General features: G+C 33.7%; 1 protein-coding gene across 4 annotated transcripts in view; it reads left to right on the top strand.

Moving 5' to 3' along the window:
- LOC108095029 (paired box protein Pax-6) overlaps positions 1-18,952 on the top strand; it is a 28,616-nt gene continuing 9,664 nt past the window's right edge. Inside the window, exons 1-5 of one of the 4 annotated variants that reach the window (XR_006245339.1) lie at positions 1-812; positions 5,011-5,191; positions 13,652-13,889; positions 17,885-18,061; positions 18,383-18,453. Coding sequence is in view for 2 of the 4 variants with exons in the window: in XM_043207611.1 (XP_043063546.1) it covers positions 562-812; positions 5,011-5,191; positions 13,652-13,889; positions 17,885-18,061; positions 18,383-18,465 (930 nt within the window). In the remaining 2 variants the exon portion in view is untranslated. Of the gene's footprint in view, positions 813-5,010; positions 5,192-13,651; positions 13,890-17,884; positions 18,062-18,382; positions 18,466-18,952 lie in introns of all 4 variants that reach the window. The other 3 variants (XR_006245338.1, XM_043207612.1, XM_043207611.1) reach the window with 3 other exon arrangements.

Below are 18,952 nucleotides of genomic sequence, written 5' to 3'. Positions count from 1 at the left end.
GCATGAGAGCTCATTAACGTTTCGCTTGGCTAAGTGCGCGCCTCGTCACTGAAACCAGTTAGTAAAAGAAATTTTCGTTAAAACTAAAACCAATAGCTATAGCTACGTCACGATTTGATTATTTTGAATGCAAATTATACCCAGATTAACAAACTAGGTCGCCTTTCGTGGCGCTGCCGCCGCGCTGCGGACTCGTACCTACGGAGGATTATATCGGGACCATCGAATAAACGTTTCAAATCCATTATAATATATTCGCTGCAATATTCGGTTCCAAATGTGCAAAGCAAAGCGCCTGAAGTGATAATTATTAAGCTGATAACCCATAAAAATGAGCTAAAAAAAAAGCTAAGAGCCCACCGATGTTGACGAACTAAGAATCAATAGATATGCATTGTAAAGTGATAGTCTACAGTTTGGTTAGTGTGTGAGGATAAAACTCACGTACATAAACACTAATTCGACGACGGATTCCTTCTTCTAATGATTCGACTTGCGCCTAACAAATTTTAAGCATATGTAGGTTTCCCATCGGCGTCATTGTGTAATAACCGATCCATCATGATGCTCACAACTGAACATATAATGCATGGGCACCCCCACTCTTCGGTGGGGCAAAGTGCCCTATTTGGGTGCTCGACGGCGGGTCACAGTGGCATTAATCAGCTGGGCGGTGTCTATGTCAACGGCCGGCCCCTGCCCGACTCAACGCGCCAGAAAATAGTCGAACTGGCTCACTCTGGGGCTCGTCCTTGTGATATTTCAAGAATACTACAAGTTTCCAACGGTTGCGTAAGCAAAATTTTGGGCAGGTGAGATGCAATACCTACTAAACAAATATATTTTCTATATCGAACAATACGGATGGGTCCACAAAACAAATAAAAAACAAAAAAAAAAAAACACTTTTTTAATGGCTTCTACTTGATGTTACAATATCGGGTACATTTTTGTAATTGAAAGTTAGTGTTTAATAAAGTTAAAAAAACCAATAATGTAATTTAACCATTAAAAATGCTGCATAGATTCGGCAAACCCAAGCAGTATAAACGGATAAACGCTGCAGTTAGAACTAAAATCTAAAAAGTTAAAACATTTTTAACAAAACTTCTTTAAGAAATACCGAACCCAACGACTATTTCTCACATGTTTATTCGTATATAATATTTAATATAATATTATAAAAGTTCACAAAGCTATTATAAATCAAAAGAACCTATAGTCCTAGCTGCTATTTTCATTAAATAGTCAACTAGGGATTTTTTTAAAAATCGGTTTATAGTTTTCTAACGAATCTTACAGTTCGAATTAATGTTCATAAAAATGTCATTGGAACATTTGTTAAAATTAAAAAAAATATATAGTGCAAAATCGTCATAGCTTCTATGTTGTTAGGCTTTCATTGATTTTGCTCGACATTAATGCCGAGCTTACAATACGAACAAATCTTGTTACTATATATTTTGTGTGAGTCTAGTCGTTTTTTCATTAACGTTCTAAGAAGAATTTAATTGAGATACAGTCGAATCCCGATAATTCGTACCCCGCTAAATCGAAAATCGAGATAATTCGTAAAAAATTCTGTTCCCTTGAAAAAAAAACCGTTGAAAAAAATCTCGATAAATCGAATTCCCGTCTCATTCGTAAAAAAAAGTGATCCCCTTGCCATTTCGAATTATCGGGACTCGACTGTATAATGTATTTTTACGCGTTTGTTCTGTTGAGAGTTTAGTCTGTGTTTTAGGTAACTAGACAATTTCGTTAGGCATGGGACAGAGTTAAGAGGTGATCCACATCCAGGTGTTTGTGATAAGGTTTGGTGAGACTTAATCTTCGTCAGATAAATTGTATTTGGCCATAGTAATCGGATGTATCTGTGTAAATCGTGTTGATGAAGTTTGTTTTCGATCATCCAAAGATAATTTTTGGAATAAAGAGTTTTTTATGAACTATGCAATTATGAATTAAATTATACAAAATTCGAATACGAAATTAGATATGGAAAAAATAATATTATATTATATTATATTGTTTGTGATTTTTTACCATGTATCAATTATTTTTGGAAAATAAAGATTATTATTATTACAGTTCTATAAAGTTACGAATTCAATTTTATAAGACAGACTAAAAATCCATAGAAAATTATTACAAACAAAATTATACCGTCGTTAATTTGAATAATTTTTTTTTTTTTTTTTTGAATACGACATAACTTATGAAATAAGTGGCGTAGCATTTTTGGCGATTTTCTCACCACGATCCAAATTGTGGTGATGAAAAACAACTATGCTATCATTTTATTTCCGTTGATTCTATATAGGTTTTCAATCTTTCCTATGAAATTAAAAAAAAAAATTTTTTTAATTCAAGGGTAGTTAAAAAACTTCATATTCTAAAAATGATTGTGGAATAAAAAACGATTATAATTTTTTTTATTATTCTTATGCATATTTTCCTATCTTTCCTATAGCAGCTATATACTATAGTTATCCGGCTTTAATCAAAATCGAAATCAATAGTAGTAAGAAAACCCCATCTGAAAGAAATGAAGTCGATTCAGATCGCGATGCTAATCAAGAATATATTATATATATCTTATGAGGTCTGAGGTGTCTCCTTCACTGCAATGTGAATCAATACAATGATTCAAAACAAGGGCAACATAGTTCTGGTAATTCCATTTGGCAGCTCCGTGAATGAGTTTACCAATTATACCAGACTTATGAAGTAAATAAAGATCTTGTACCACCTTTGAATATATACAGGAACTTCAGTTTTGGGTCCAGACGGACGCCAAGGTCATCAACATTATTGATTCTTGTCAACCCATGACCATATATATATAGTATATGTGGCTTTCTGTACTTTTCTTAAAACTACTTTCATTGTGTATTCATCATTAGATGCATGTCAAAACCCACTATTTTAGCTAACCCCATTAAGTAGGGGAGAGTGGTCCCATACCGACCGGTCGTACCATACCGACCCCCCCATGTTTCTCAGAGATGGCGATGCTAGCCGAATTGTCGGTAACTTCAGTGAAAAGCTGTTATAACACAGACATTTTGGAGATAGATAGCCAATTTGACTTCTTTTGTTTCACTGCAATTTTTCCGTTTGTTTTGTTTCAACGCCTGTGACATTCATTTTTTTTCTTTACTGAACTTGAGCTTAAATATTTTTAAAGTTTTTTTTCTCCGCTCAAAAATCGGAGGGTAAGGTTTTCTGATAGTTGATAGTCCTAGCTGTCATTCACGCTATTAGAACTACATCGCTCTTTGCGTCATTAGATAATGGCGAGCAGTTAATTAGAAAAGGTTGTGGTGGTCCGAAACCGACCGCGAAGTGATGGTCCGAAACCGACCCCCATTTATTGGCAGCTTAATATGTCATAGCGTATTTTTGAGGGAAAATATGAAAAAGTAAACAAGATTCAGTAAAGAAAAGTAACAGAAACATCAAAAACATCAGAAGAAAGCGAAGAGACAGTCATCAACGAGCGGCTTTCGAAAAACAACGCGAAAACAACGCGAAAACTTACTATGAGAAAGAGGACAACTCAGACTTCATCAATTGACTACAGTGCCCTTTATTTCATACATTAATTTTTATTTTCTGGAAAGAACCTTCAATATATTTCTTTATAAACGTCAAAATCATTAAATTTTATTTTATGTTATTAAATTTTTCTGTTAAGAAATAGGGGGTCGGTTTCGGACCACTACTTTTGAGTACGACCAAAAAGTGGAGTTTTATATATGCCTGAATATCTGACGCTTCAAAGCACCTACGCACTTACTAATCATTTAGATGTATAGTAAACTGATCCCTCTACATAGTACATTTTTGAACTGAGCTGAAAAATTGATTTTTCTCACCTTTATCGCCTTTGCCATTTAGGGGGTCGGTATCGGGCCACCCTCCCCTACCTTTACTCTTGATAAGCAATACCATCTGAATTGATCTGTCTGTATGTTTGTTTCTATGCAAACTAGTCTCTCAGTTTTCATTTTGCTGCAACTTTATAGCTGAAAATTATTTAAAATTAATAGAAAAATTGACATAGATTTCAAGTTGTTAGCCTTGTAGCATTGTGCTCCTTATCTATCAATTCGATACGAAAAAGTTATTTGTTTAAAGAATCTTTAACTATATCATACAGCTGCCTTAGAAATGAAAAATTATTTACAAACAGCAATATTTTACAATGGAAACATTGGTACTACAGACTTATACTGCAAGCAATTTAATCTTTTTTGTTATGTATACAATTTAAATGCAAAATTGACTTAGTTTTGAATATTAAAAACAATAAATGTTTAAAATAAAAAAAAAAATTTTATATTGCCTTAAAATACGGCTTTTTTTCGTTTCCCAAACCAACCAACTTTTCTAATATTCTTGTAATGCCTCAAATCTAGGTTAAAATTTGCCTGGGTTCCTTTTTACTTAATGCTAAATGTTTAAATTGCAGGCAAATGTGATACTTTTTGTGAACATTTTCTGGTCGTTTTATAGCCCTAAGTTGTAACTGCAAGGGTATAAAAGCTAAGGCTTGTCCAAATTGAACTAAATTCTGAATTTAAAAAAAAAATTGTTTTTCTTTTTAAAAAATAGAAAATGTTGTACATTCAAACTGTGGCTGTCACTTTTACGTGGAAAACCGCGGAATTACTCCACTTAAAGCAAAATAAATCTGTTTATGGAAAAGTCGACGTCTCAAAAACTATAAAAATATTGGAGTTAAACATGCATCCCAAAAAATTTTAAAAAAGTTGCCACATCAACTTAAATTTGTATCTGAGAAACAGGTGTTTGAAACTTTGACTTGCCTAGGTTAGGCCATACAAAGCCAAGACCTTTAGTTAGCCTTAGCTTCTATTAATTATTGATTATTTCATTACAAATTACAATAACGTCTTTATTATTAAAGAAATAATATTTAATTAAATATTGCAATTCTTACAAACCATACGAATAACCTATAAACATGTTTTTTATTTGCAGATATTACGAAACAGGATCAATTAAACCTCGAGCGATCGGTGGTTCTAAACCACGAGTAGCCACAACCCCTGTCGTACAAAAAATTGCTGACTATAAACGCGAGTGTCCCAGCATATTTGCGTGGGAAATCCGAGATCGACTGCTGTCGGAACAAGTTTGCAATAGTGATAACATTCCAAGTGTAAGTTTTTATTTTTTCAACATAACAATAACGATTTTGTGTATGAATATTCTAGAACATTTGCAGTTTGTGTGTTTTTATAAGTTTCCAAAGCAGTGAAGGAACAACTCAGGAATTAGAAATATTTTTATATAATATATACCTCTCTCTCTTATATATAATATGTATATACCTTTCAATTGTAAAGCTACCTAGCTGTGACTTTTCCAAAAGTCTTATTGCTATTGCAGGTAGTATAAAGTAAGAACGGCTACCAATATACATTTTTAGAAGGTTACTTTTAACTCTTGAACCCTTAATAATTTTATAATTTTCAATATAAACTTTAGGGGAAAAAAAACCAATTGAAAACCAGAAAGGAAGCTTGGTCTCACCGAAGCTTATCTGCCATCAGTAAAACATTAAATCTACAAAACCACCACAGCATAACGGTAAAATTACTTCTCTAGTTATGTGGACTATTTCATTGGTTTATGAAATTACTTTTTTTGACTCATGGTGTGGAAAACTTAATAACATAAACATAAAGCCATAGTCTGGAACATTGCCCTTTCAAAACGCAATGGAGCATTGTCGTTTGCCATCTTTGCATTTTCAATTAAATTGGAAATATTTATCTTGCTGAAACTTTCCCAAAAGGTGTGGAGTTATTGCACGCAGTATATAAGTCGGAACGGGCCAGATCGGCCGACTATATCGGATAGCTCCTATACGAGAGAATGAAATAAAAAATTCTCACGCAGTTGTTTTTTATCAGATCGACTTGAATTCTGCAAGATGGCGTTTTCTAACTGTTATTGAATTTCGGATTAAATTTGATAAAAATCGAATAACTCTATCATATAGCTGTCATAGGAGAGATCGAAAAATATATATAGAATTAATGGAAATAAATTTGATAACATCGTTGTTTTTTAACCCACGAGCATGATTTTTTGAATATCAAGTTTTTTAACAACCCTTATATTGAGAAAAAAGTTTCATAAAAATCGGACAACTATATCTTATAGCTGCCATAGGAAAGATCGAAAAATCTATATAGAAATAACGGAAATAAAATTGTAACATCGTTGGATTTTATTAGATAAGCATGATTTTTGGAATATAAAGGTTTCTTACGACTCTTGAATTACGAATTAAATTTGATCAAAATCGGACAACTATATCATATAGCACCCATACGATCTATAGTCGAAAATATGGAAAATGAATAGAAAAATCGTCTTAGCTTCAATGTTGTTTACCCTTTATGTATTTTGTTCGACATATTTGATGACTGCAAGGGTATATAAGCTTCGGATTGCCGAAGCTAGCTTCCTTTCTTGTTTTTTTTAATACGACGCAAAAAAAAAGAACCTTCTGCACTCCACCTGGGAGTAAAGGGCCTCACAACTTGTGGAGGATTCATTAATCTTTGGTGTTTTCGATCGAACTGGTGATTAGTCGGAAGCAACTTATTCTAGTGGTGGGGCTGCCACCTGGCGCCATCTAGGAGTGGCGAAAAGTTTTATGGTCGTGTCCATAGTACCCGGGCGGACACCATGAGCGGAGTCGATATAAAAGGATTCTAATGTAATTGGAAATAAACTAGTTTTTGGTATAAAATTGTTTCCTAAGTTTTTATTAATAGCAGGCCCAGAAGGAGTTCGTCAAAACGCAATTTTGGAGGCGGGGGTCTGTAATAGTTGGGGGCTGGACTTTTGCCACTTCCGAAACAAAGTATTGAAAGAATGTTAGCTTGGGTATCAACATATCGCCAAATAAAGATTTGGCAACATCAAATATTATATCTTAAAAGAATTTTTAAATGGAAAAAACTTAAGACGCTGCTACTTTGCTTAACTTTTAACCGTTATTAACTTTAAAATTATTAATAATAATTAATTCTATGAACCAATATACTTGTCAAACTGACCCAAGCGGTGTATCGCGAGAAGTTGGACACTGTATTAAGGGAAAAAGTTAAATATTAGTAAGCGGAAACTACGAAGGACCTAAATATGTGCTAAAAATGGAGAGGCAGAGAGTCAGTTTTAAATATTATAGAATACAGTCACTTACAGTCGCAAAATAGTACTCTGAAAGATCATATTTATATCTACATTAATTTAAAGAAAGAGCGTGAGTTTCTTTTATTTTATGTACATACTATCATTTAAGTTGAGGCGGCGATATGAATACTCGCTATGTATACTCTGCATTTCGGATAATAATATCCCATAACTGAATAAATTGAATGGTAACATCCTAGGTTAGTAAGTCTAAGCAGTCAGTCACATGCTTTATTCATCAGGTTCGAAATTTAACACGACAATTTAAGTTCAACAAGCGCTATTTTTTTACAGGACGATTTACATTTAGCGTAAAAGTGGCAACTTGTGGATTAACTTGACAAAAAGTCATCGACTTGAATTCAGAGCGGTTTAAATTTAGTTATTAAAGGCCATCAAATTGTAAAGTATCTCATATCGGATCTCTGGCCCATTTTTATTGAATTTGGCTCTTTTTTGCTAATAGCGATACAAAATATTTTAAATTTGAAAAAAACGAATTCATTTTTTTATTTATGCATTTTTTGTGCAATTATAAAAGTGATTAATGTCTGAAATCCAAAAGTGCCAGATCGAAACTAAATTGTTCCGCTGGTAAGGTAGCTCTGATCATATTATACCTATGTCAGAATGACTTAAATTACCAAGTAATCCTTAGTTGCATTGCAGAAAAATGTGTTGTGATGTTTTTTTTTATTTTTTATATGACTTTTTTATGATACAAGTTAAACAAAGAAAATTAAAAAAAATAATAAATACAAATTTGGCTCTTTTTTATTCAAATTGGCTCATTTTTAATCTTTTTTTGGCTCATTAAAAATTTTTGAAATGGCAACCGTGATGTTAGTACAGAGGTCTGAACTGATCGGTCCAGGCAAATATAAATCGTATAGCTCCCATAGGAGAGATCAGTGGCGTATCTAAGGTAACTGGCGTCTGGGGCAAAGCAGAATTTGCGCCCCTCAACCCCTCTGCCCTCTGAACGTGAATAAAATGAATAACATTTAAAGTTTTTTATGTATTTGAAGGTTTATCAATTATCTTATGCTCTATAAAATATTACTTATGAAACAAAATTTTTTTGGCTGTGCTGGATTTTCTAGGTTTGATCCAGAAACCGAAGGATTATGGCTTTTCATGTAATTCAACATGAAATTTTTTGACAAGCCTTCGGTCAATTGTTTGTCCCTTTATATAAACAAGAAAGGAAGCTAGCTTCGGCAAGCCGAAGCTTATTCAGTGGCTCACAGCTTTTTTGACCCACCTTATATATTCAAATTTAAGTGAGAATAACTTTTAAGCTAAAGCAGGTATTATAGGAATAACAAAGAACTTAAATTTCATTAAAATATCAAAAGGTTTTATAATTATTCAACTAACAAGAAAGGAAGCTAGCTTCGGCAATCCGAAGCGTATACCCTTGCAGTTATCAAATATGTCGAACAAAACGCATAAAGGCTAGACAACATCGAAGCTAAGACGATTTTTCTATTCATTTTCCATATTTTCGACTATAGATCATATGGGAGCTATATGATATAGTTGTCCGATTTTGATCAAATTTAATTCGTAATTCAAGAGTCGTAAGAAAACTCTATATTCCAAAAATCATGCTTGTCTGATAAAAACAACGATGTTATAATTTTATTTCCATTATTTCTATATAGATTTTTCGATCTTTCCTATGGGAGCTATAAGATATAGATGACCAATTTTTATGAAACTTTTTTCCCAATTTTATATCGTTGTTAAAAAACTTGATATTCAAAAAATCATGCTCGTGGGATAAAAAACAACGATGTTATCAATTTTTTTCCATTAATTCTATATATCATTTTCGATCTCTCCTATGCCAGCTATATGATAGAGTTATCCGATTTTGTTTAAATTTAATCCGAAATTCAATAACAGTTAGAAAACGCCATCTTGAAGAAATCAAGTCGATCTGATCAAAAACAACAGAGTGAGAATTTTTTATTTCATTCTCTTGTATTGGAGCTATCCGATATAGTCGGCCGATCCGGCCCGTTCCGACTTATATACTGCGTGCAACAACTACACAACTTTTGGGAAAGTTTCAGCACGATAGCTTTAAAACTGAGAGACTAGTTTGCGCGGAAACGGACAGACGGACAGACGTACATACATATTTCGGTTCTGCTCGTGATGCTGATCAAGAATATATAAACTTTATGGGGTCTGAGGTGTCTCCTTCACTGCGTTGCCAACTTCTGACTGAAATTATAATACCCTTTTGCTCTGCAAGGGTATAAAAAGAAACAAGAAAGGAAGCTAGCTTCGGCAAGCCGAAGCTTATATACCCTTGCAGTTACTAAATATGTCGAACAAAATACATAAAAGCTAAAGAGCATCGAAGCTATGAGGATTTTTCTATTAATTTTCCATATTGTTCATATGACAGCTATATAATATAGTCGTCCGATTTTAATGAAATTTAATTTGTAACTCAAGACTCATTAGAAAACTCTATATCCCAAAAATCATTTATTGTCTGATGAAAAACAACGAGGTTATAATTATATTTCCGTTATTTCTATATAGATTTTTCGATCTTTCCTATGGCAGCTCTATGATATAGTACTCCGATTTTTATGAAATTTTTTTCTCAACTTAAGAGTATTTAAAAAACTTTATGTTCCAAAAATCATGCTCGTGGCATTTAAAACAACGACATTATAATTTTTTTCCATTATTTATATATATATACAGTGGTGGCCATAAGCATTTTGTCAAAATAAAAGTGAAATATACTCGAAACCTGAACTTGCTTCTTTTAACTTTTGGTATCAATGGAAAGGTAATTCAAATGCCTTTTGAATGATACCATACTTTTCTCAACTCATTCGATATTTATTGAACAGGGCCATTTTTAAAAAAAGTCAAAAAAAAACTTTTTCCCTCGGCTTCAAAACTAAAATTTTTGGATGCAAAAAGTTTCTTTAATCAAAAATAATAGGAACTGCAAAAAGAATTTTTCAAAAATAATTTTTCTTCTATTTTTTATGATTTTTTGAAAATGACTAGAAATACGCATTTCAGCCATATTTTTCTCTTTTCCATACAAACTTTTTCCGACATTGTCACCATCAAAAAATCATAAAAAATAGAAGAAAAATTATTTTTGAAAAATTCTTTTTGCAGTTCCTATTATTTTTGATTAAAGAAACTTTTTGCATCCAAAAATTTTAGTTTTGAAGCCGAGGGAAAAAGATTTTTTTTGACTTTTTTTAAAAATGGCCCTGTTCAATAAATATCGAATGAGTTGAGAAAAGTATGGTATCATTCAAAAGGCATTTGAATTACCTTTCCATTGATACCAAAAGTTAAAAGAAGCAAGTTCAGGTTTCGAGTATATTTCACTTTTATTTTGACAAAATACTTATGGCCACCATTGTATTTTGATCTCTCCTATGGCAGCTATATGATAGAGTTATCCGATTTTGATCAAATTTAATCCGAAATTCAATAGCAGTTAGAAAACGCCATCTGGATGGAATCAAGCCGATCTGATCAAAAACAACGGTGTAAAATTTGTTTATTTCATTCTCTTGTATGGGGGCTATCCGATATAGTCGCCCGATCCGGCTCGTTCCGACATATATACTGCGTGCAACAACTACACAACTTTTGGGAAAGTTTCAGCGAGATAGCTTTAAAACTGAGAGACTAGTTTGCGCGGAAACGGACAGACGGACAGACGGACAGACGGACAGACGGACAGACGGACAGACGGACAGACGTACATACATATTTCGATTCAGATGGTGATGCTGATCAAGAATATATATACTTTATGGGGTCTGAGGTGTCTCCTTCACTGCGTTGCAAACTTCTGACTGAAATTATAATACCCTTTGCTCTGCAAGGGTATAAAAATACTGCAGTTTTCTATGGCACAGCTTGTTTCATTTCATATAATTTTTTATTTTTATTCTACCGAATTCAAAGTTCTACGACACTTTGGAGCAAATTGGCTTTAATATTTCAAGATATGCCGACATACAGGCCCTACCTCAGCCATGCTCACCTGTAGTCGGTGTATTCTTGCTTTGGAGCCCAGTATTTAGCTTAGGCCAAACATATGTGGCTCCATCAGACCCGGAATAGTTTCATAAATTTGGACTCGTCTGCAAAAACAACGTTGTTCACGCCAAAATTGCTGAGTCCTTGTTCAAGCGGTCCTTGGCAAATTTTAGCCGCGCAATTCATCCGTTGAAACCTTGGGGTTTCGGAGAACCCGTCAAACTATTTCGGGATGGCTTGACTTGCCCAACCAATTCTCCAGTTTTCTTTTCATGAAAGTCACTTTTTATAATGACGGATTACGTCCTCCCGCTTTTCCTTTGTTGTAAAGTGGGCCCACTATCTATACCTTATGTAGGTTTTCTTCCGAATCAACTTCTAAAAGTCGGCAAATATGACGGCGAAGTTAGCTTCCTTTCTTTGAATGTTATTTTAATATACATACATACAAATGTATGTATGCTTCAGGATTTAATTCTTTTTGTATTTCTGTTATTTGATGTTCTTTGATGTTTTTGTGTAAAAGTATAACAGGCAGGCATTGCATAATGGCAATGGCATGTACCTATATATATGCAAAATAAAAACACAAATAATTAAAGAAGTGTTTGGCCCATGGTTGACGCACGTGCAGGCACTTAAGTGAAATGCCAAAGTGGCATTTTCCATGTTTGTTAATGACGCTGTGCACATTTAAGCATTACCGTTTTAAAAAAATTCTCTTTTTTTAAAGATAATTTGAGAAAGCCAAAAATAAATTTCTGGTCAAACATACCAAGAAGGTCGAGTGACTTTGACCCAACAAATTTTTAAAACAAGAAAGGAAGCTAACTTCTGCAAACTGAAGCCTTGCAGCCATCAAATATTTCGGACAAAATCGAAGCGACGTCGATTTTTTTATGATGTACTCGTATATACTCGATACCAAAAATTATGCTTGTCCGATGAAAAGCAACGATGTTAGGGAATTTTTTCCGTAATACCATATATGATATAGTTGTCGGCTTTTTATGAATATCGTTATGCATAAACATACTTTTCGATCTTACCGACTGCAGCTATATGATATAGTCATCCTATTTTGATCAAATTTAATTGCAAATTCAACAAGAAAGGAAGCTAGCTTTGGCAAGCCGAAGCTTATATACCCTTGCAGTCATCAAATACGTCAAACAAAATACATAAAGGCTAACAACATCGAAGCTATGACGACTTTTCTATTAATTTTCCATATTTTCGACTATAGATGAAACTTTTTTCTCAAGGGTTGTTAAAAAACTTGATATTCAAAAAATCATGCTCGTGGGAAAAAAACAGCGATATATATATATTTTTCGATCTCTCCTATGGCAGATATAAGATCCGATTTTAATAAAATTTAATCAGAAATTCAATAGAAGTTTGAAAACGCTATCTTGAAGAAATCAAGTCGATCTGATCAAAAACAACGGCGTTAGAATTTTGTATTTCAATTTCTTGTATGGGAGCTATCCGATATAGTCGGCCGATCCGGCCCGTTCCGATTTATATACTGCGTGCAATAACTACACACATTTTGGGAAAGTTTCAGCAAGATAGCTTTAAAACTAAGAGACTAGTTTGCGTAGAAACGGACAAACGGACAGATGGACAGATGGACAGATGGACAGATGGACAGACGGACAAACGTACAGACGTATTTCGATTCAGATTGCTGATCAAGAATATATATTCTACTTTTGGGAAGGTTTCGGAAAGATAACTTTTAAAATGAGACCCAAGTTTTCATAGAAACGGACAGACGGACGGATGGACAGACGGACAGACGTTCTCCGATTCTGCTCGTGATGCTGATCAAGAATATATATACTTTATGGGGTCTCTGCAAGGGTATAAAAACATAAATTCACTGTACACTCTTCAAAGGGTATTCTGTGGCGCTGGTACCAAAATCGATAATATAATGAGTAAACTTTAGTAGTCGAATGTGTATATATATCTTTCTCTCTCTCAGAAGCGGATTGGCTGGAATAGTGGTTAACCAATCGAGTGGCAGTTAGGGTGCAAGAGGGTTGGTTTAAAAGTGCCGTGGGCATAGGGTTCGCTTAGAACAACTGAATAAAAGAGCTTATTTTCCGTCACATCTCGGCTTGGTTCCATCCTAGAGCGTTGGACGCTCCAGGATCGTTGCCAGTATATTCTAGGACTCAAAAGTCTCGTTCTCGCATGCGTCAGAGTACAACACGATGTTTCGGTGTAATTATGTTTTAGTACAGACACAAAATGAATTATAATTTTGTACTTGTGTAAGCGCTTTCCCATGTAGGTGCGTATATACGTGTGTTTATGTATTTTATTGTACACAGTGAACTGGAATTAATTGCAGGTTTCATCCATTAACCGAGTATTGCGCAACCTGGCCTCACAGAAGGAGCAGCAGGCGCAGCAGCAAAACGAATCTGTTTATGAAAAGCTTCGCATGTTCAATGGCCAAACAGGGGGCTGGGCGTGGTACCCGAGCAATACAACGACGGCACATTTGGCCCTGCCACCAGCAGCTTCAGTTGTGTCGACTCCAGCAAACTTATCAGGACAAGTTAACCGAGACGATGTTCAAAAACGTGGCAAGTAGAAATTTATACATTTTTTGCACTACTTCAAGGGTTCTGTGGTAGCCACAGATGGTACAGCATTTTGGATTGAATATTCTAGATGTAAACTTAAACAGGTCCTCGACTGTTGGACTGTGGGACGATGATGTCTTTGAGAGTATAACTCTCATCTGTCTAACGGTTATTTGACAGTTGAGGCACTCGACAGGTCCACCAATTTTGATACAAACATTTCTGTAAATATATATATTTCTGTTTACCAACACTAGGCTAATTGAGTTGAGCATATGATTTTTTCCTATTGTAAAAACGCTCCTTACAGCGTAAGCGATATTGTGTACTGCTTTATTTATTATTTGCTCTTAGTTTTTTTATGACAGCTATTTACTCATTCAATAATTCATAGAAATAACTTTTAAAAATATAATATCCTAACAAATTGCCAAACAACGTGCTAACTGCACGAATGTTTAACAACGTCAAAGAAATCACGGTTCTTTATAATTTCTCCGATTGCTCCTATAGCCGCTATGTAACACATACAATTAAAAATTATTTAAAACTTAATTTGAAAGAAATCCTGCCGAAGCTTATATCCCCTTACAGACATCAAATATTTCGAACACAATAAATCTTATCTTATAATTTGTAAAAAATACGTTAAAAATTCTAATTTCCAAGTACATATGTATATAATGGAAAAAAAAAACGATTTTATCATTTTTTTTCCGTTACAAAAACGATTTTATCATTTTTTTTCCGTTACTCCTATATAGATACATATTTAAATCTTTCCTATGCCGCTATATGATGTAGCTGTCCGATTTTTATGAAATATTAATTAATATGAAATATTATTATTAATTTTTTTGTCATTATTCATAACAAGAATAAAAAAAAAACACGTATTCATTTTTGTTTCATTTTTTATACCCTTGCAGAGCAAAAGGGTATTATAATTTCAGTCAGAAGTCTGCAACGCAGTGAAGGAGACACCTCAGACCCCATAAAGTATATATATTCTTGATCAGCATCACGAGTAGAATCGGAATACGTCTGTACGTCTGTCCGTCTGTCCATCTGTCCGTCTGTCCATCTGTCCGTCTGTCCGTTTCCGCGCAAACTAGTCTCTCAGTTTTAAAGCTATCTTGATTAAACTTTCCCAAAATGTGTGTAGTTATTGCACGCAGTATATAAGTCAGGAGCGGATACAGGTATCTGCCTGGGGGGGGCGATCAAAATTTTTTTTAAATAATGCAAGTAGCAGGGGTAAATAATCAAAAATTATACGCAGTTTTATTCAAAAAACACTGTACAAATAAATTAATTAATTTTAATCTAAATGGCGAATTCCATTTTTCTTTTCCCTCTTTTTAAAAACTTTTCTATAACTCTCTCGATGTCAATACTGATTTCGGAATGCGTATGTAGCAATGCTAGGCCAATTAGTCTTAGGAGGAGGGATAGATAAGGGAAGAAGTAGGGCAAGGAAGGACTGGCGACACGCTGTAACACGCAGGTTTCCGAAGTTCACGCCAGTTCACTCGGTTTACGCGTTTTCTGAGGAGTGATCGCCCCTATCCCCCCCCCCCCTGTATCCGCCACTGATATAAGTCGGAACGGGCAGAATCGGCCGACTATATCGAGCTATCCGATACGAGAGAATGAAATGAAAAATTTTCAAGCCGTTGTTTTTCATCAGATCGACTTCAATTCTTCAAGATGGCGTTTTCTAACTATTATTGAATTTCGGATTAAATTTGATCAAAATCGGATAACTCTTTCATATAGCTGCCATAGGAGAGATCGAAAATTATATATAGAATTAATGGAAGTAAATTGATAACATCGTTGTTTTTATCCCACGAGCATGATTTTTGAATATCAAGTTTTTAACAACGTTTATATTGAGAAAAAAGTTTTATAAAATCTATATCTATAGCTAATCTATCTATATCTATATCTATAATCTAATCATCTATATCTTATAGCTGCCATAGGAAAGATCGAAAAATCTGTATAGAAATAATGGAAATAAAATTATAACATCGTGGTTTTTCACCAGACAAGTATGATTTTTGGCATATAGAGTTTTCTTACGACTCTTGGATTACGAATTAAATTTGATCAAAATCGGACAACCATGTGATCTGTAGTCAAAAATCTGGAAAACGAATAGAAAAATCGTCTTAGCTTCGATGTTGTCTAGCCTTTATGCGTTTTGTTCGACATATTTGATGACTGTAAGGGTAAATAAGCTTCGGCTTGCCGAAGCTAGCTTCCTTTCTTGTTTTTCGATCTTTCCTATCAGAAAACACCTGCGATCCCTTATAGGGTATTGATTAGGATCATTAGACGAGATGTTTTATTGAAAGAAGGTAGTTTCTAGTTATTTGAACGTAGCGCATGTTCGTTATTTTTTACCGACCGCTGTATTATGTGTACAACAAATTTATGTTGTGTTTTTCCAAACTAAACTACATATATTTTCAAGCACAAAAAAAAACGAATTATTTAATCTTTAAAAGCAATATATAATATAAACCATACCAATTGGTAAACAGCGATATGCTCCGAGTTTTGATGTCGGTCAACTAGTTGCAAAATCCGCCAACTGCTGGAAGAGGGGTAATAATGTCAAAGCTGGAATTGCCCTCTTCAGAAATTGTTTTATATAGCTGTGCTTGTATTAAAATAAAGGGGCCTCTGTTAAGTAAAATTCAACCCCCTTTAGTGCACAATCAAACAATTGCAAGTATTTTGTCACAGATGATCAAACATCACGACAAACAAATAGTTAATTTGTTGGTCATTTGACGATTGCCATTAAGTCCCATTGAATCAGCTATTCAGCTCCATGTACGGATGCTTAGGATTGTTTTTGTTATTCTTCAATCAATAAACAGAGCTAACATATGTCTCCATTGCCAGCAAATATCCCTTTTATATCATTCAATTTAATCTAGTTGCGTCCCTTTTACATGAATACAACTCCAAGCAAGCATTCAAACAACAAATATTTATGGGCATAGAAATCTATGGAAGAACTATCTAAGAAGTGTTAGTCTCATCATCTAAGTACCAGCTCAGAACCGAATACCAAGTTTGCATAAGAAAGGGGAGCTGGGCAGACACTATGTACTGTTATTACGAGATCGACTCTCCCGGTTATACATATAAAGATTATACATATACCTAACTAGGGAACTAGTGAACACAAATTGGGCGAACCTGGACCCAAAAGATATTTGATATTCTTCATAACCCGTTGAATAAAATAGTAACTTTTATTATAACAAAAACAATCATTCTTAAAAGAGTCGAAGATTTCTGCACCCCAACAAAAATGTTTTTGAAAGCAAACTCTTATGTTACTGTGTGTGGCAAAGTAATTAAAATAACCATAATTTTCCTATGTTTTGTAATGTTTTTACCATTTTTAGTACATTTCTCTTAACGTGTGAAAAAAATTTGCATACTTCCTAAAAATAATTAAAACTACATATAATATAACAGATAGAATTTAGATTAAATTTACAGATTTATTTACAAAGTCTTATTTGGTTAAAACACTTACTTCGCCGATTAATTCCTTTTTATAATTTTAACATTTCAAGATCTGAGGCTCTAAATTAGCAAAGTGGCTATTAAAAAACTTTTAAAACAAAATTTTAAAAAGCTTACAATATTGATTTTTTACAATAACTACAGAAAATAATTTACCTTCACTACCTGGCTAACATTTGTGGAACGACAAAGATACTCTGATACTAAGATATTCTGAGGTGTCCTCAATAAATAAACAAGAAAGAAAAAATCGAAGTTTGCTTAGTGTTAAAAAATTGAGTCAAATTCGTTTTGGTAGGCAAAAAATATAAAAATATAAATATAAAATATTCGGATGGGGTAATCATCCGTTGTGAAACACTAAACACAAAACCAACCATATTTAATTATGAATATAATAATAAGTAAATCAAATAAATAAAATTAAACTATTTTTTCAGACTTGCAATATTCAGCAGACGTTTCGCATCCAAACTCGCACGATAGCACATCGGATGGCAATTCTGAACACAATTCATCTGGAGATGAAGACTCGCAAATGCGTTTGCGTTTAAAAAGAAAGTTGCAGCGCAATCGGACTTCATTTTCAAATGAACAAATCGACAGTCTTGAAAAAGGTAACATATACTTAAAGCTTAACCGAAATATATCAAAACTTAAGTAGTTTTCTCAACTCAAACTAAGGTTTGCATAATATGAAAACCACTAAAATTGAGTTAAAATGCTAGGGTAGCGTGTGTTTGTCAATGTGATAAGGTAGTAACTCACTTTAAATGCGATTTTTGGTATGTCCGTCGGACTAAAACTATCCTATGTCCTATGGTTCTCACCTTGTGGCGAAAAAAATCGATTTTTTTGGCTTTTCGTATAGATATATGTTATCAATTAATTACCTATCCATCTATTGTATTTTAAAATTTATTTGTTGTACATTACAGAATTTGAACGAACTCACTACCCGGATGTATTTGCGCGAGAAAGACTTGCAGATAAAATTGGTTTGCCAGAGGCACGTATTCAGGTTTGTCTTTCAGTTTCGTTTAATTATTTTCTGTTTGTAGCCTTATGTTGGAAAAGAATTTTTTGGCTTAATTTGTTTTTATAAAATAACGAAAAATGTTGATGTTTATTATGAAATGTAAATGTAATATAAAATTTGAAAGGTGAATGAATGAATCACATTACTTATATTATAGAATCTGAAATTCAATTTCAATATAGGGTAAGATGGGGTAAAACCGCCAAAAATGTATATTTGACGATGTCAAACTATCATTTATAAAATGATCAATGAACCAAACCATATTTCTGAAAGTTTAATCCCTTGGCTACATAATTCATTTAGAAAGTTTTTATGTAGCTTTTATTTTAAAACAATTGTGATCGTTCAGAAGAAAAGTTAAAAACGGCGGTTTTACCCCACCCAGTGGGATAAAAACGCCATTCTGGTTTCAGTGTAGTTAAGTACCCAAATAATGTCAATAACAAGTAGATTATTATCATAAAAT

Source organism: Drosophila ficusphila, unplaced genomic scaffold, assembly GCF_018152265.1.
Source record: "Drosophila ficusphila isolate 14025-0441.05 unplaced genomic scaffold, ASM1815226v1 contig_220, whole genome shotgun sequence".
NCBI classification, from domain to species: Eukaryota; Metazoa; Arthropoda; class Insecta; order Diptera; family Drosophilidae; genus Drosophila; species Drosophila ficusphila.
Note: the sequence above shows the minus strand (reverse complement) of the source record. Positions and strands in the feature narration are given on the sequence as shown.